Here is a 19,284-nt window from a genome sequence, read left to right on the forward strand (position 1 = left end):
CCATCCATGGTGCCCAGTACTGACGCCGCGTTCCCCCGTTGAATCTCAATCGACAGGCGCTGTCGAAGAAATTCGTGCGAGCGTATTCCGGTTTGTCGCAGTCTTTACCCAGCTCCTTGACGATGGCGATGGCCGCCGCTCAAGGGCCAAACGTTTCAAAGCGATTGGGACAAAGATATAACGGCCGTTCAGATAGAATACAGTCTGATTTTTCTTTCTCGGCTTGCGGCGGCGGCTCCCGCTGTGGCGGACGTTGCTTTAACATGTGACGCGGCCACTGTGTCTACGCATGTCACATCCCATGCTAGACACATTCCGCGTTTCCAGGCGAATGTCGTACAGCCATCTGGGCGGCGTTCCGTTGTAGATGTTCCGCGCGCTAACTTACACCAGCACGCATGCTCTGCAAATGATACTGTTTAATCCACCGACGTGGATGCCCCGCGGAAAACGCGCATGACAATCCGTGGTGACACATAGCCATGCTGACTACATTCCGTTTCCAGGCGAATGTCGTACAGCCATCTGGGCGGCGTTCCGTTGTAGGAGATGTCGCGCGGCTCTAACTTTGCTGGCACACCCGCAGACACGCATGCTCTGCAAATGATACTGTTTAATCCACCGTGACGTGATGCCTTCGCAGGAAAACGCGCATGACAATCCGTGGTGACCATAGCCATCGACGGGTTTGTAGCATTTGTTACAATCATGGGTATCACAGATCGTAGCACCTAGACGCAAACCGACGCTGATTTTCAGCATCGTCGTCCAGCAAGTTTCCAATGTGAGCTGAAGGCAATGCGTTCAACCAGATGCCGGCTTCTGGCCTTGACTGGGCAAGCAAGCGGGCTGTATTCACTTCGTCACCTCGAAACACGTCCAATAACGTTGACAGTGAAACGTTACAAAGTGGCAGATCCCAGGCTTTTTGGGACTTCCGGAGGGCGAGTTCTGGGATATCAGGCTGACGGGAACCTAGTTTCCATAAATCAAGGGCTTCAGTAACGTTTACCACCCCGTAGTCTGGAAGCAGCATGGACACCAAGCCGGACACGGAATGAATCGAAGCCAAAAAGGCTGGGAGAGATAATTCTTGCGACCGGCGGATGCCGATTCCGCCTCTGCTAACAGGTAGAGATGCCTGACGCCAGCAGGGATAGTCGTCGTGATTGGTACGCACATTGGACAACTTCTGGAAACATTCGCGCAATGTTTCATCTAACTGATAAAGCAGCTTGGGATATCTCCATGCGTTACAACATCGTAGCATGTAGATAATTTTCGGTGCGCCGAGGCAGTTTTTCAGGAGAAACAGCGCATGATGGCTTGGAAGTACTTGCAACCGTTCACAGACCAATGTCAACGTTTTGGCTTTTTCGTCCAATAATGGTCCGACAGCTTCGTCCAGTACAGGAGCACCGAGTAATGACATGGTAGATTTCGACAGAATGCGCAGTTTGGGATAAAGTTCAAGAAAGTTCTCTGTGACTTTACGTTGGGACTCAGCTGATCCACCGAGAACAAGCAGTTCGCATTTAGACTCGTTCACCTGCAAACCTATGGCCATCGCGCCTTGAATAATTTCGGCAAAACTCGCGGCAACTGCCTCTGGTGTTCCGCCCACGGTTCCGTCGTCGAGAAACCACGCGTTCAATTTCAACCGCAATGCGATTAGCACTGCTCGGAGGGCCAGGCTGAACAGTAAAGGGCCTAGAGGATCGCCCTGTTGAACGCCGGATTCGGAAGACAGCAATAATTCCTCGAAAAATAACACAGAATGGTGGCCGTAAGCACTACGTAGAAATTCACTGTATTCAGGAAAATGTTCATGCGCTGCGGCCAGGACGGCGTCCCGTGAGACTGTGTTGAAGGCGTTCTTGAAATCGATTTTGAGAACCACCTTCGTCGTATCAGCATCCGATTCCAAGAACAACCTGGTGGCATGCACGATAGCCTCGGCACCGCCACGCACGTTAACCCCAGCTGCTGTGGAGACAAGATGGCGGCTGTTCGGTCCGTTAAACGCGCGCAGATGATCTTGGCAGCCAGCCGGCGGATGGTCAGACCAATCGCAATAGGGCGCAGACCGCCGTCCTTCTTCCGCAAGGCGATAAGTTTCCCTCCGAAGAGTACGGGGCGCGTGTCTGCAGGCACCTTACCATCGATGATGATGTTTAATACAGCAGCAAGTGCATCGCAGAATGGTCCTGATTGGTCGTCCAATTTCGATCCAGCCATATCTAAAAGGTGCTGCGGTCTTAAGCCGTCCGGCCCTGCTGCTGATCCCTTTGGGAAGCTATGGATAGCTGCGAAAACTTCCTCACGGGTAATGCGGGCAGCGGCTGGTGGAGGCGGGTCGAGGCGAACCAACACAGGAGGGGCGCTCTGGGGGCGCTTCTCTCGTAGTTCTTGCAGAACATCGGGACTGGGTTCAACAATGGCATCTGAGGACATCACGATTCTCATCGCTCCCGAGAGTGAGCCGTCGTCGATCTTCTGTCCCACTCTACGGGCAAGGTCTTCCTGCTCGGTCCGTTTTTTCGTTGCTGGCGGCTTTTGTACAGAGGGCGCTGTGGTGTTATTGTCGAAATGCCGTAGGTTCTGCTTGACGGCGGACGCAAGAGACGTTGTGTGTCCGGGTTTGCTCTTAACGGGGAGCCGGAGAGCGGTGGGAGCAAAAGATAACAACCTGCTCCAGGATTCACAGCTGTTGGTGGCGGAGATCTGTTCAAGAACTTTCGACAGAGAGGTTCTTGTTGCTGGTCTTGCACCGTGAGGGATACGACGCATAATCCGCTCCTTCGACGGGCGAAAGGTGCCTGTCGCCGTAGGCGGCGTTGGCGCGGCTCCAGAAGAATTGCTAGCGGTGACAGTAGAAGGTTGGAGGCCAGGATCTCTGGGACGCGATTTACAGGCCTTCTGATGGGCTGCCATTCCAGCACCTTTACAAAAAGGTCTCGTACAGTAGGGACACGGCTCTTTGTCAATAGCCATCAGGTACGTGTAGCAGGAGTTTGACTGACCTGATTGATAGGAGTCGGTGCTGGATACCTGAAGGACCAGGTCTGCCGTAAACGGCAAACCTGAAGCGTGTGCTGAAGGCCCCTTCTGCGGCGCTGCCTCAAGCCACGTTTACATCCAACAGGCCACCCTTCAGACCAAGAGGGTTTTGACCCCGATTTGGTCGGCGTAGGGAAATTAGACGCCAACAAATAATCCGCAACTTGTAACTTGAATTCCAAAAGATCTTCACAGTAAGAAGCAACCTTTGCAAAATTCTGAACGTTAATTTTAATGAAAAATTGAAATCACCGTCTCACCTAATTTTATAATTTGGTCCGTAAATCACAATAGAATCTCACAGCTAGCAAATGAAGAAAACGTACAGAATATAATATCAACAATTCAGGGGACAGATTTAACAGAATGCATGTTGGCGTTGTTCCGTAGATTTTCCGACTGGTATTTTATAATGTGTCTGCCCATCTTGGCCGGTTTTCGACTTTTGAACTGACATGCTGTACAGTACAGGAAAATCCGGGCGGTATATAATTGTTCATGCTCCTTGCCGGCAAAATGTAATAAGAATTTTTTCTCTTCGCTCCAGGACAAACGGCAGATCTGGCACTGAAACTTTTCGCTACAAAAACCCTTGGTGGCATTTTTGGACTGAAACACCGGCATTGCGGAAACAGTTTCCTCCCATCTATTCGGCGAAATACTGGAACATGTTGTACGTTCTTCTTCCTTTTTTCTTTGGCCGGAAGAATATTGCTCGGATGTGATGCCTATTTTGAAGCCGACTTCCCCATCCTCCGTTTTCTTGTGATTTGTGGGCGCTACAAAATAAAAACCAATGTACAGTATTTAGATGCACAAAACACTGTATTTTAAAGCATGGAGAGCTTGTACAGTGTACCTTTACCTGTGTAGCCTTTACACACTGTCAGCTTTTCACCATATTACTCAAGAAAATATTGTGATAAAGCAAAAAATTTAGTTGCAACCTCGTTATCATAAATTTAAAAATATAGGCATATTCGTACAAAAATACATACTTGCTCACTCATGTTGTGCATTTTTGCTCAGATGGAAACAGTTTCATTGTACCATTATTATGTTACAGTATATTCCTTTTTATCGTACAAAGGTTGTTTAACTTGCCGTACGCGGTTACCACTGACCCGCTTTGCACGTTTGATCCTAATTCTTCGATCAGCGAGATAAGTTGTGACGAACTTAAACTGCAGTCGTCAAATGATAATCAGTGTTAAAATTTTAATTATTAATTATTGATAATTACTAAACTTTTCACCAAGTTCAAACTGAAACTTATTTCTCACTTCACATACCGCCTCGTTTTTTGATGATTTCGGTTTCTGGCTGGCTGATCTCCGCATGTTCTGTGTCCGCGCATATCTTATCACACTTCCGGTCATCCAGAGAAAAGCCGGCGCCGGCACTTAACTCACTTTCGCACTTCTGCGATGGTACATTTTCGTGTCCGGTTTGATCAAGCTGACGCTCGATCTCTGGAAGTTTACTCTTATTCGAACATGAACTGAGCAAAAGAGCATCCAGCTTCGTCATCTTAACGACGTTGCGATCAAGCTGGACTGTGGATTTCGACGAAGATCTGGCTGACGCAGCAACATGGATAGATACTGACCGACGGAGTGGTTTTTTAAAAGGTAAACCGGCATCTTTTATTACTTTTTCCACCAAATGCCTTGAAATTTTAGCGTAGCGCAGTATTTTTCGCACAGACCAGCCCTGCTCCAGCCACCTTAGAACTATTAGCCGCAACAAGTCGTACCTCTTTCGATACAAATTGCGAAAGATTTTCAGTCTCCCGGCTGCGCGCAGCACTTGCTGAATGGAGTAGCGGGACAAACTGAATTTTATCATGAGGTCGGAACAAGTGCGACCGTTATCGAATAAGTCCACGATTTCCTGCTTTTCTTTCGGGGTGAGGTCGGACGTGTCCCGAGTACTGGAATCTGCAACCTTGGCTCTAACAACCTCTGCTGAGCGGGCATCGTAATCGCCATGATCCTTCCCTTCTGGCGCCACATCTGGTTGCAATGGCAACTCGACTGGCTGGTCTGGCACTAGCACGATGTTGCATTGCCCTGGGCTTGTTTCCGGAACGGGGGAGAGGTGTTTCGCCAGCAACAAGATTGCATTCAAGATTTGCGCTCCCCGGATTTCGGCTTGGCTGCTTACGAACGGCGGTTGTGCAGGGGAATCTCCGCCATTCCCAGTACAATGCATATTGTCACTGTTCATACGGCACCAGTGATGTTCTAGGACCTCAAGTTATGGCTGCGATTTCCGTTTCTCAGTGTTGCTTTAATGAAGAAGGCTCCACACGGGAATTTTGGGATTCGGGCCTACAACAAGTACCATATACTTCATAGTTCTAAGTATTGTATAGAAGTAAAGGATAGGCGGTGCATTGCTGACGCTAAGCGAGTTATGTACTGCTACCCCCTTTTTTAACTTGAAAGTATGCATTTGGGAAAATTAGCCCACCGTAGAGTTAGGAGCTACAGGCAGTGTACGCTTACTACACTGCCTGTAGCCGGTGCATTAACCTGTAGCCGGTGCTTAATCACCGTAAATGGTACCAACTGCAGGTATGTACAATGTACATGCACCAAAACTTGAAAAGCTTTGTTTTATGAATGACATTCCGCAGTTGCCCAAATGCTTACAATTCGATGGCGTGACAAACGTTTGTACGCGCAACATCCGGTTGGGAAGTTATTGGCACTTATTGCTGCAAGAATATTCGAAAAAGTTTAGAAGCATCAATTTGTGCGCTGTACTAAAGGTTTCAACATGTAATTACGCTCTTTTTTCAGATTTTATACATAAACGTAGATTAGTATGAACATTTGTTGCACCGAACCAGAGTTGCAGCATTTTCTTTGCTAATTTTAAATTCTTGAATTTTTCAAAATTTAGAAAAATGCTTAACTATGGTTCGACGTAAAAACAACAGTGAGCATCTACGAGGAGATAAAGGTAGCCCATTTCAGTTCTCTCTGCGCTTGCTGCCGTCAGCCGGCTTTACCTAACAGGTTGAAAATTACCTAACAGGTAATTTTTGTTTATCTGGTTACATAATATGTGCTCAATTTCGTTAATCGAGAACAATCACTAAATATGAGCTTTCAAAAAAATAGTTCTAGAAACTTTCCAAAAAAAACGTCATCGAATGACATTCGGTCTAACAAAGATCTTACAAAGCACACAACGAAAGCCATCGGATTCCGTTTATGCGCTCATTTATTATTACCATTACAAAGTCAAGAGTACATTCAAGATGCTTAGATTTACAGAAATAATCCAAATTAAGGATACTGAAAACAACTTTATCACATAATAATAAATAGCAACATAATAATAAACATAGGTATAATAATAAAAATGTAATAATATGATGTATTTATCGCTTACAGGTAATAATACACGATGTACTACAAAACGTTCGCAAACACGAAGCCTATGTAAGCCGATATTTTAGAGTTTCAGTTATCCTTAACTTATTTAGTAATTGCTTATACAGAGAAACCATGATTTGCAATTCTGCGTGTCACAAATTTTTACTACCTGTTGACTTCGTCCGTTTTTTTGCAGCGCGTTCAAAATTAAACGAGCATGATGAGCAAGCGGATACACGGAATCATAAAATTCCATAAACAAAATCTCATGAAAAGAAACCGGGGACATAAACGATAGGAAATTAATGCAGTTCATTTAATACGCTACGTATGTTAAACGTAACGTTAGTACTGATGTCTCTACTCTTCTGGCAGTCTGCACCGTTACTGTCTGAAGAACTTCGTACTTTCGGAAGTTACAGCACAAAAAGTGGAAATTCGACCGCGGTTCAAAAATACAGTAGTGGCACTAAACAAACAGTCTGTAACCGTTGCAGCTGCATGGCACATCATTGATAATCTTTGTAGGTTTGAATACAGCAGTGTCTCCTTGCATCGACCTGCATAGGTAATTGCATCGTACTATTATCACACATTCAATCGTAAATTCGCACTTGACAAAGCGATACCATTATTACTGATCAATATTCTACAATATTACTAGACGCACCCGGTCGATCAAGGTGCACCGCGTAACAAGTTGAAAGGGCGGCGCTTCCGAAAATAACCGGCACCGTACTGAACGAGACATTTCAAAACATGCGAACCCGTGTAAGCGGGAAAATTCAACTGTCTGTGCATACTATGACAACTGTTTTGAAGATACAGTATAAACAACCACACCAACATTTGACGAGAGAAACTGTGCTCTTTTTACCTGGTTACTATGACTTTTCAACTTTAAGGTGTTTTCACAGTTTTAAAACTCATTATAATTTCAAAAAATGACGAGATCATTGCTGTAAACTTAGCTTTGGCTAGATTCGTTTCCAGTTATGTTTATTTAAATTATTTTTCAGGGAAGATTTGAAATATGAAATATTTAGTATTAAATATTTTGTCCAATTCAATTGGAGAAAATATGAAATACTTAGTATTATTTATACCTTCAGGCTGAATTTGGAGCGGGACTGTGTGTTTAAATATTTTGTCCAATTTAATTAGACCATAATATTTATAATAACCGTTGCATGCATAAAGGCCTTGGTTGCTTGTTTTTTGTTTGTTTGATCAACTTAATGTCTACGACAATCAGTTGAATGTCCTGCACGAGGTCATAAACTAACGCAAAAGAAAAGGCCAGCTCATCAGCAAAAGCCCGACATATAAAACACCGCAACAGATCAATCGTACAAAATCATTTGGCTCTAGAACGACATAAAGCAATGCTCTAGTCGCGGCTACGGCCGCCTAGTGTGTCTGTGTGAACTATTATTTGAGCCCGCTTTATGGTAATTATGGCACGCTCAAGCGCTTCCGCATACCGCAGGTGGTACCCTCCGATCTATACATAACCGGCGATTATTACCTGTCCATCGTTTTTGCGTATGAGGCGGAAATAAAGCGGTCTTATTGCAATGAACTGGGTAATCTGCTTTCTAGAGCTCTAGGACCTGGGTTTTACAATCACAATAAGCGGATGGGTTTTTATACTCCTCCCACAAAAAATCCAAAGCGCTATTATTGCAGTACCTGAACTGTGCTTCCATTGTATAATCTGGTCCTAATTGTGTGAGGAAGCTGATTAAAGCGCGCATATTGTTGCCGGTATTAGGAACTGACAATCATGAACATCATATTCTTTTGTACGAGCATTTTTTTCTGTGCATTACAAATGCGAAAAGGACCGCGAATGCATTATAACCTGGTAATTATGTATTGTGTTTATGTACTCGACTGCATGCATCAGTCTGGGACGCAAACCACAAAATCACAACCACAACCACAAATTTTAAGGAAATTCGAATCGCTTTATCATTCAACAATCCGCGAAATGAAAAATTTGAATTAACCGTACCCGTGCCGCTGCTAGCAGCCGTGCGGACACCAAAAGGTCACCCGTGCACCCAACCAACGCGCATGTTTACCCGTACATGCAGCCATACTGCTAATTTATCGTAAATACTGGTACATTTGCATGGGCCGACGGGTAGTTTACTAGTGCTTGCATTTTCAATAGGTATGCCGTCGCAAGTAAAATCAAAAAAAGAATCAATTGGGAGAGTCAGTCGCAACGATTTTTGTGAGATCGATCTACTTTTCCGTAAACGTTTACGTCAGCAGTACTCCATCGCGCGTTCAAGGGACTGATAAAATGAACCGAAAATCATAACACACTCTCACAGCTAGTAAACGAAATCGTACACTATTTAATATCAACAATTTAGGAGTTAGATTTAACATAATGCGGAATTCTGCCGTTGTGCCGTATATTTTCCAATTGGTACTTCGTAATATGTCGGCCCATCTTGGACGGTTTTCGAGTTTTGAACGGACAGGCTGTACAATACAAGAAAATCCCAGCGGCGTAGAATCGTTCGTGCTCCTTGCCGGCCAGATGTAACAGGAAGGGTTTCTCTTCGTCGTAGGTTAAACGGCATATCTGACACTGATACCTTCCGCTACTACCCCTCGTGACCGCATTTTTGGACTGAAACACCGTCATCGCGGAAGCACTGCCCACGCATCTATTCGACGAGATATTGGAATATTCTGTAATTTCTTCCTCTTGTTGTCTTTGGCCGAAAGGGCATTGCTCGAATGCGATGTCTGTTCCGAAGCCGGCTTCCGAATTATCCGTTTTCTTTTGGCTCCCGGGGGCTACAAAATAAACAAATACGCTGCGCTTAAATGTGCAAAACAGTTTATTTTAAAGCACGAAGTTATGATCATACTTTTACTTGCGCAGTTTTTGCACATTGTCACTTTGCCACAATATTACGTAAAAAATTAGTGAGGTAAAACGAAAAATACATTTACAGCCTCGTTTGGGTAAATTTATCTATACTGAGCCTATACATATGTACTGTATATTCATACATATAAGGGGAATTTACCTGCTGAGGCCAGCACTCCCTGTACTTGCTGCCGTCACCCGCCTGGAGTGTGACGTTACGGCAATACATACGGTTAAATCAGGCGCGGTACATAAGCACCATGTTCAGCCACAACGTAAAACTCCAGCCGGGTGACGGCAGCAAGTACAGGGAGTGCTGGCCTCAGCAGGTTAATTCCCCTTATATATATAAACACATATACGTAACTATATACATGCGTATACATACATATATGCATACCCATTGCCGTTGCTCTAGGTGTGCGAGAGGAATGAATGAACATTCCTCTCGCACTGAGCGAGCGAGAGGAATGTTCATTCATTCCTCTCGCACACCTAGAGCAACGGCAATGGCATACCATACCGAGCCTATGTACAATGTATATACCCGGCAGTGGTACATACTAATACTGAGACGAGATACTGAAAAATTTTTCAACTATTCAGTTGCGGTGTTTTCTCACAACCCCCCCCCACCCAACTAAAAATTGCATGTATTGAAATTTTTCATTACTGGATATATCTTCCATTGGACATACCGCTGCGGTCTTTATTGATGTCGGTTTCTTCCTGGGTTGTTCTTTCCACCGCAATTTCTGTAGCAGGGCATGTGTCTTTGCATTGCCGGTTTTTGGACAAAATGCTTGCACCGGCACCTGATTCGTTTCTGGAGTTCTGCAATGGTATATCCTCGTGGCCGACTTTATCATGATGACGCCCAATGCCTGAATCCCATTTGATTGCAGAGCGTGAGTCGCGCAAAATAGCATCGAGCTTCGTAGTGGTCACGGTGTTTTGATTATCCTGGACTATGGATCTCGACGTAGAGCTGGTTGACGCAGAACCATCAATAGATATCAAACGGCGAAATGGTGTTTTAAGCGGTGAACCGGCACTCTTTATTACACTTTTCACCCAAATCCTTGGAGCCTTAGTGTGATGCATTATTTCTCGCAAAGACCAGCGCTGCTCAAGCAGCTGCAAAACAATCAATCGCAGCTCGTTGAACTTCTTTCGATCCTGTTTCCTAAGGATCGCCGGTCTCCCAGCTGCACGCAAAACTTGCTTAATGGTGTAACGGGACAGATCGAACTCCGCCATCAGGTAGGAGCAAGTGCGACCGCGGTCGAATAAGTCCACGATTTCCTGTTTTTCTTCTGGGGTGAGTTTGGACATCAGCCGTGCACTAACCCTTGTAACCGATGTTCTGGCAACTTCTGTTGAGCAGACGTAGTCATCGCAGTAATTATCCCATCCTGGACCCGTATTCGTTGCCACTAGCATTTCGTCTGGATGTTTTGGCACTGTGCCGCACTGCATTGTGTTTGCTTTCGGAATGGCGACTGGATATTTCTCCCGCATCAAGATTGCATCCAGGATTCGCGTCCCCCGGAGTTCGTGTTGGTTGTTCAGGAGCGGCGGCTGAGCCGGAACACTTTCGCCCCTCTCAGCATAATGCATAATATTTTTTTCCATGCAGCTCTAGTCAGCAAAATTATTATTAGAACACCCAAGTAATCGCTAGGATTTTCAATTCCGTTCTTCGGCGTTGATTTGCTGAAGACCCAGCACAGAAACTTCGTGACTCAAGCCTATAAGAAATAAAGTCATTTTGATATACTGCTGTTATTAGCGAATTATACGCAACGAAATGCTGTCACCCTCTGGTCGGAAAAGCGTAAACTTTTATCCACGAAAACAATAAGGATTCGCTAAAATCCGTACATATTAACACGCGGCGATACACGAATTGCGAAATAATGCAATACCTTACAAAAATTTGCACGTACACGTTCAGAATATGTATTAAGAGAGTTATGGGAGTTACGTAACTTACGACGTGAGAGCTAAACTTTTTGTTAGCGAATTACCTGGACAGTTACGATTCGGGGTTTGGTTATAAGCCTCGCAAATAACTCACCTCAAGTTAAACAGCAGAAAATACCTTCTCAAGTCAGGTGCGAATTACGAGTTATTATGATGCAGTAAGCACTAAGCAGTTCTACAAAACGGCATAGTACTGGACTCGATAATGCCGCATATTTTTCGGTTTGTAAGTCACTTATCTCATAATCGCTGTTTATGTACAAAGGAAATATTCCTTATAGGGTTATGGTAAAATGTGAATAATATTCAATATTGGATTATCTTAGTGAACAAACAAAGATAAAACCAACGGTAACGAGTGCAGAGACCTGACTGCAAAACAACAATACTTACTACGTACAGCTACAGATACATACTGTCTGCCCCCGGATACGCACAATCACCTGATATTTTTATGCAGGTAGAAAAAATAAAAGAAAACTTTTTTAATCGCATCCTGCATCCCATATTTTGTAATAACTGATCCAACGCCATGCCGATGACGGTTTTATGGAAATTAAATTACATTTTTTTAACAAACAAGCATGGACAGAACGTGGCCTGTAAATACCGGAAATGATTGCATGGCTCAGCATGACAACAATTTGCATCGTCGGCTTTCTTCTCGAGAAAACAATTTTCCAAATCTGTTGAAGTACGAGTATATGCAATGCAAACTGAATAATCACATGCAAAGTTTCTCAGTAATGGGTGTTGCTTCGGATTCCTATAAGTGTCCATAATTTTTAGGGGCAAAAACGAATTCCAGAGTATTAAAATTCTTTTTCTGTCGGCCATTAGTTGTATTCAGACTTGTACAAGAGAAAAGCAAATTTTGAAATACTCGTGTATCTTATGCTAATTCTTATAAACTGTGGTTGGACTGACTCTCGAATTTTTCGCAAATTCTTATCAGCGGCAGTTGTATACCTAAATGATTATTATTTATAAGTTCCCATAATATGTGTTTAAGGCGATTATTTCGAACAGTCTGCACTGCCTGCTTGTGCACTTACTATTACTGCAAAAAAGCCGACAGATACATACCAGATATGGAGAAATCAATCCAAATTAAGGATACAGACAATTTTGTCACAAAAAATGAATATAATTGCGCAATCATGTGACACATGTACACGTAAATCGCTGTCTTAGATTTTCAGTAATTCTTAAATCGGTTTTGATCAGTATCTGTATGTCTTTTACTGCAGAGAAACCATCATTTGCATGCAAAAATTCAGCAGTACCTGTAAGCTGCAACTTCTTCCTTTTTGGTAGAACATTTAAAATAAAACGGTTATAGTCAGTATACTTGGAATCATAGGATGACATAAATAAGATGCCCCGGAAAGATGGCTGAGACGTAGACGACTAAAAGTAGATGTGACACACTGAATCTTATGGATTTCCTCGAATGTGCAAAATTAGCCCTGCACTGCGACTGCAGTCTACACTGTAGGCTGTAGACTCTACAGCCTGCTCTCTCTTTGGACCTTTGCTTCCGTCTGCAGTATTTACAGCAGCTACAGTACAATAACTAGAAATTAAAATGCGGTTAAAAAATCGATAATTAGTCCAACAAACAGCCTGCAACTGTAGCACATGCGCAAAGCACGAAAAATAATATTTGTAAGAGGCGATCATGTACGTTTCCTAGACCTGTACAGCTCTGTACTTTAACCGCTTGATCCTACCGCATATTGTAATACGATTATCATTCCTTATAAGGTTTATATCGTAAATTCGCATAATATGGCAAAGCAACACCGTTATTAAGGTCTTCTACTGATGAATATTTCATAGTTCTACGTTCAACTTAAACTCAATTCAATTTCCAGAAAAATGATGGTATCAAGTTAGTTTTGGTTTAGATTCGTGCAAAGTTATGTTCAATTACAGCAAATGTTTGGGAGAATTCAGATACTCTGAAATGCTGAAATCAAAATATGCCCTGAAACTTGGTACAGGGCCTGTGTATTTAAATTTAAATTCCGCAGTGTGATAGCTAACATTGTTAAGTAACTTAATATGATAGCATTGAATTAATGTGCCATTTCGATTCCACACTATTCAGTTACCGGATGCTGCGCGCGCAAAGGCCAATTATACCCATGTATTGTAACTGGCTTGTGCTAAAAAAAGTGTAATTATATAACACACACACGCACATATGGTTGCCGTTAGTCGGACCGACCGACGTTCGAAACCGACAAGATGGAAAATTTTTCTCCGTATTTTTCTCAAAGGCTTCCTTGAAATAAGGTAGGTCCTTGAAGCCATCAGATAAAGCTCATAGGATTATTTAAGTTATTCAAAAAAATACCGTTAATCCACGGGCTTACATGTCGGCTCAGCAGCTGGTCTGGAAAATAAAGCAACCGGCGATACTGCTAAGGACTTTAATCTCAGTGTACTGTATGTTTACGATAGTTGTAGCCGAGCCACTTCCAAATTATAGTTACTCTAGTGGCTTTTATACCGGAAGTTTGGAAGAATACGTCTTTGACTGTTTAGTTTCCCTCCTAATTAATTCGGTTTTACTCGAAAACGTTCCTAAAAGTGATTTCTTTAAATCAACTACGAACAAATCTCGCTTCACAATACATTTTTGTAAATAAACAAGGAATATGCATCAACTGGTTTACTAGCAGACCGCAGCGCAGCTTCTACCATTTTGTTTCAATAGCAACCCTAATAATAAATCAACTGGCCGCGCCCTTGTCAAATAATAACTTATGTATATTAACAACTACCTACTACACGTTGTTCGATTTTATTTGTTTTCTCATAACGGTTAACAAAGTGACTAAAATAACAAAATATGTGCTTTTTATTCGCATTCTTGGGAACCCACACGACCCGCAAAACATTTGTGCTTCCGATTATTATGATACACTAAAATGCGCGTATAAAATCGAAGCAACAAATACCGTCCTAAGCGTACATCAAGTAGTCAGATATCATGACTCGTGAAATGCTATCAAAAAATAGCATTAAAGAAATGCGAGTGAGCACTTACAGCATGATAGGTTAACCTGGTAACAATTTGTATTCCACTATGCACATTACACCAATAAATCAGTGGATGGTTTGATACAGTGCATGGTACAGTCCTGCAGCGCATTCTGGGATTGATACTTAACAATGTGTGCACCCATCGACGGCCATCGTTGCCGGTTTTCGGGTCTTAGGTTTCGATTTTTTCTTACAATCTAAAAAAATTGTGTGTTGATAAGAGTGTGCATGTTTTGTAACTTGTAGTTGTACACATTTTATGGTTTCTCCGCTTATTATACATATCTGCATGCGCGTAATTTGAAGTAGGAAGCTACAGAAAGAAGATTTACAAATGGGTGTTTCTGACGGTATTTCGGACGGTTGACACTAATTTGATAGTTTAACGGCAAAGACTTTTCAAACGGCGTTTTTGAAGGCAATTGGAAACGGTGAAGGTAACGGCAAAGGTGAAGTTGAAAAAGGCAAATCGAAACGGCAAAGGCAGAAGGGCGGCAAAATAAGGTTGGTCGACCCGATTTGTTTGTTTCTCTCTGGCGCTCAACTCAGCGTTTTATTCTCATTCACAGCAATATAAGCGGCAATTAAGGTATTAGTGTTTCAGACTATAGAAAATCAAAATATCTGACAGCGGCCAGGGCGCCCCTAAACTTTCAGAAGTCCCAAAATGCTTCCAAAATATTAAAAAGTTTACTAGAAATGGGAAAATTTGTCGCTCGCATTTAAATCTGAGCGACAATTGCAACTGGTAGCCAGCTGAGTTAGGCAGGCAACAAATTTTGTATTTGATTAGCCACCATTAATTCAGTTTATAGTTGTAATACTATGCATACAGTCTTGCAGCGCATTTTGCGATTGATACTTCACAATGTGTCGGCCCATAGTCCCCGGTTTTCGGGTCTTGAATTTACATCCTGTACAATACAAAAAAATTCTACTGGCAAGCAGCTGTTCGTGCTCTTTGTCGGCCAAATGCAACAGGAAGTCTTTCTCTTCATCCCAGTGTAAACGGCAAATCTGGCACTGATACCTTGCGCTACGGCCGCTCGTGCTCGGATTATCTGGCGGAAGCAACGGTATTTCCGAAGCAGCCCGAGCACATCTGTCCGGGGAAATTGTGGAGTGTTCCACAATTTCTTCCTCCTGTTTTCCTTGCTCGGAGAATTGTCCAGGTGGGGTGTCTGTTCCGCAGCCAATGTCTGAAATATCCATACCCTTATGATTTTGGCATAAAATAATTTTCATCGCTAAATTGGCATAAAATAATTTTTTATATCTTTTCTAAAATAATTTTTTATATCTTTGAAAATATATTTTTTTCACATCATGAACTTCTGGCCGAAGTCGATTTTTGAAATAATAAAACTGCATAGAAATTCGTATTTTTGTAACTACCTATTAAGGAAGCCTACGTTGGAGTTGTTGTGTTTTTCAGTTATCTGAACTTATGTAGAACGCTCAGAAAAAAATTTGCTTGCAACTGGAACTTAATACTACTATTATGTTTATTGTATCTGGTCTTCTTGCCATTCATTTTGAAAATTACGATGACTCGATTTTAAAAAATAATATCTTTTAACTCATCACTTATATTTAGGCATTTAAAGAAATGGATATTGGGAGTTAGAAGATGTTCTCGGATTCATAAAATCAATGACAATACATATGCGGAACCCTAACCAATACATAGAAGTAATGCAAAAAAGCAAACTTCAAGGTTAACATTACTTCCATATCTTCAACTAATAATTTTCAGTAAAATCATCTCATAAAAATAAACTAAACGATTCACTGCGCAATGCGCATACCACTCCTATCTTGAGCGATGCCGGCTGCTTCTTGATAAAGCCCTGTCTCCTTCGAGGAACATCCGCACTGTCCGTCTTCTAGCAAAATAGTGAGAGCAGTCCCAGCACCACTTGCTCCGCCTTCGTGGTGGGATTGCAACGGCGAAGTTGCCGCCGGTCGCGATTTGGGAGTTAAACTGGCATCCATCAATATCTTTTCTACCCGAAACGGTGAATTTCCAGCGCACTTCCTTTTAATCGCTCGAAGAGACCAGCCCTGCTCGAATAGCCTGAGAACAACCGGGCGCAATGCGTCGTACCTCTTTGGATTCTGTTCGGCAAAGGTTCTCCCCGCTGCGCCCAGTACTTGTCCAATATCGTAGCCAGACATATTGGTCTTCTCCATAATATAGCAGCAAGTGTGACCTTGGTCGAATAAATCCAGGATGTACTGTTTGCTTGCGGGAGTAAGGTTGCACGCCGTTTTGAAAATCTCTGTTTCTTTCTTTGGTACAGCTTGGGATCCTTGAATACTAGAGGTCGACCGTAACTGATCCAACAGCTGCCGAACAGTTGTGGAGCGACTCTTGACAACCTTTGGTAAGTTTGCGCCATCGTCGCTACCATTTTGCCGTTTCCTAAAGATTCCCGTACGCCCAGCCGCACACAACACCTGCTTAATGTGGGGGCGGGACAAGTTTGCTCTGCGCACAATGTAGGAGCAAGAGTAACCTTTGTCGAATAGATCAACGATTTCTTGCCGTTCCTCCGCCTTTAGTTCGCATAATTTCCGCGTACGGACTCTCGCCGTTTCGGTCGCTGGCTTGCCCCAGGATCTTTGGATGCTGGATGGTGAGCATGACTGATCAAACGCGTTCCACATAGCGGCAGAGCGGTCCTGTGCAGTCGTTTGTGGGCGGGCATTATTGTCATAGCCCCATGTTAGTTTCGGATCTGGCTGCATCTCCACAATTTCGGCTTGCATGATGTTCTTTCAAGTTATGGCGCAAAATGGCTTTTAATTATGGAGGGGAGATTGGATGTATGACCTGTAACAGCAGGGCTTTATTCACACCTGGCCTCCCCAATTAGCGCCTGCTGCCGTGTTAGTAGATGCTCATCCTTCGCAACACAATGTACTGTACAATGATTTGACGGAAAAGCTATTCAGAACAGAGCTCCAAGTATTTAAATATGATTTTGTCTGAAGTTACTTTTGAAGATTGAATAGGACTTTCACAGTTTCTAATTTCAAACAGTTTTGATGCAGGCCTACAAAAAACAAACGTTGCGTATTAATATAATGCTGCGTATTAATAGCATGATAGCAAAGCAAATTGCTTATACGGGCGTACAAGAAATTTATATAATTGGAGGCTCGAGCCAACGAGTATGTTACATATCCTACCTGGAAGTTTTCGTTAACGATTTTGAATTACTGTATCTCTTGCCAGTTGGAAATGGACCATTTTTACCGACTGTTGAACGATATTATTATTTTTACATTGGTGAATTTCACGACTTGGCTGATGTTTATTGTGGCCGAAGAGTTGCGTGCGGTCACGCACCTTCTGCTGCTCGGGGATACGCTAGCATAGTTCCAAAAAAAATCAGCGCCTCGATATTACAAATATTTGAATATCTTTGGTTCGGCTGTGTTACTATCTTATCTTCGCTTGGCAGTATTTCCACCAAATAATTTTACATGAACTATTCTGCATAACAGTATTGTATCATCAGTAAAAGTCAGACAGTGAAATCGGCAAGTGGCTCCAGGAGCATGCCTCTGAACCTCGCATACACGAATTCTTACGTCCGCTTTTATCGATCGAAATTCAATATACGAAGCAACGCGCGGTTTCCGTTCTCACGGTCATGGATGGAACCGACAATTTATTATAAATTTTGCTGCTGTAGTTAATTCTGCTTTTGCTACAAAACGAGTTTACTGTATCCGCCTTCGGCCTACTGTTAGAAATAATAAACAGTGTAATTATGCAGTTCACTGCGTCACATATTGTGTGGTTGAGATTAATAATCAGTTAACAGGCCTGAGGAAAACAACTGACAATAACTTCCTAAATATCCTGCGGAGTGTCTGCATCCCATCGCATAATTGTACATTAATATCAAACAACATCTGTACACACTATCATATGATAAAATGCTCAAGTATTGTTTAATTACTGTACACAATTTTGCTTCTTATAGGTTCGACTACTAAAGTAACAATTGTAAGGATAAAATTTCAAAATAATTTCTCATGTTTTCCACACTATTTTGTTTGGAAACTGCGTGCCATTAGTAAAACCGGAAGTATTAGAGAAGGGGACAAATGGACGGAGTACGGAAAGAGGGTGCCTGTACATATATATATTCAAGAAGTTTGGTGGTTATCTTTGGTGGTACTATAAAAATTATTAAAAAAGGACAGCGACGTAATCCATTATCTTACCCTTAGTGTAATTTTCAGTCAGTTCTCATACGATTAAAAGCACCAGCTTCCACGCACGTAGCTTCTTTAATCACGGCGTTCAGAAATCGGGCATCTCTAGAAAATCTTCGTCATCTGGCTCTTATAATTTCCATCATCTTCCACTTCATAATCGCTGTCTGGTCCATACATCAATTTTTACGTCATCGAAGAACAATTATCTTCTTTTTATCATCAGAACGACGATAATCCATATGCACGGTTTCAAGTTCAACATATTCCCGTATACAAAGTTGTTGTTACACGCTGTCGGCAGGACACTTGAAAGATAAACTACATATGTACGTGCTCGTATAAGTACGACTTTAATCAATGTACTGTAGTATCGGCTGAAGGCAATAAAAGCCGGCTCGAGACACAAAAGATTTCGAAATTAATGCAGCTTGTTTCGGTGCTTCCACGTTACAAGGTCAGCACAGTGATTGCGGCCTATGCTCTAGTAAGGCTGTCTAGGAGAATATTTTACAGCCGGCAAAGTGAAACCAGTGCGGAACACAGAAGCGTTTGCGGTCTGATAGCCGTACTCGCACGGGCCTGGCCACGGGTACTGTATTTACGAAATATTTATTATAACGCTGTGCGCTGTACTATGTACAAGCCCAACCGGAAACAAGAACT

General features: G+C 42.7%; 3 protein-coding genes across 8 annotated transcripts; all 3 read right to left on the reverse strand.

The window, feature by feature from the left end:
- Positions 1-419: 419 nt before the first annotated feature.
- Positions 420-6,837, reverse strand: LOC129592261 (uncharacterized). The gene is made up of 5 exons (XM_055488252.1): positions 6,619-6,837; positions 5,718-5,782; positions 4,353-5,393; positions 1,973-3,839; positions 420-597 (listed from the first exon to the last, which is right to left on the reverse strand). Exons 4-5 carry the CDS (start codon positions 2,992-2,994, stop codon positions 420-422), a joined length of 1,200 nt encoding a protein of 399 aa, XP_055344227.1. The 5' UTR covers positions 2,995-3,839; positions 4,353-5,393; positions 5,718-5,782; positions 6,619-6,837.
- Positions 6,838-8,537: 1,700 nt separating this feature from the next.
- On the reverse strand, positions 8,538-12,777 carry LOC129592248 (uncharacterized). Of its 6 annotated transcripts, none has more exons than XM_055488233.1 (3): positions 12,618-12,777; positions 10,044-11,096; positions 8,538-9,269 (listed from the first exon to the last, which is right to left on the reverse strand). In XM_055488233.1, the coding sequence occupies exons 2-3, from the start codon at positions 10,978-10,980 to the stop codon at positions 8,833-8,835; spliced, it is 1,374 nt and encodes a 457-aa protein (XP_055344208.1). In that variant the 5' UTR covers positions 10,981-11,096; positions 12,618-12,777; the 3' UTR covers positions 8,538-8,832. The 6 variants fall into 6 exon arrangements, with proteins under 6 accessions (XP_055344208.1, XP_055344213.1, XP_055344211.1 ...); XM_055488238.1 differs by lacking the exon at positions 12,618-12,777 and adding an exon at positions 11,748-11,895; XM_055488236.1 differs by lacking the exon at positions 12,618-12,777 and adding an exon at positions 11,775-11,883.
- Positions 12,778-14,959: 2,182 nt separating this feature from the next.
- On the reverse strand, positions 14,960-19,133 carry LOC129592249 (uncharacterized). Its single transcript, XM_055488240.1, has 3 exons — positions 18,628-19,133; positions 16,194-17,221; positions 14,960-15,584 (listed from the first exon to the last, which is right to left on the reverse strand). The coding sequence occupies exons 2-3, from the start codon at positions 17,155-17,157 to the stop codon at positions 15,190-15,192; spliced, it is 1,359 nt and encodes a 452-aa protein (XP_055344215.1). The 5' UTR covers positions 17,158-17,221; positions 18,628-19,133; the 3' UTR covers positions 14,960-15,189.
- Between the last annotated feature and the right edge of the window lie 151 nt (positions 19,134-19,284).

Source organism: Paramacrobiotus metropolitanus, unplaced genomic scaffold (assembly GCF_019649055.1).
Source record: "Paramacrobiotus metropolitanus isolate TYO unplaced genomic scaffold, Prichtersi_v1.0 Parri_scaffold0000051, whole genome shotgun sequence".
Lineage (NCBI taxonomy): Eukaryota > Metazoa > Tardigrada > Eutardigrada > Parachela > Macrobiotidae > Paramacrobiotus > Paramacrobiotus metropolitanus.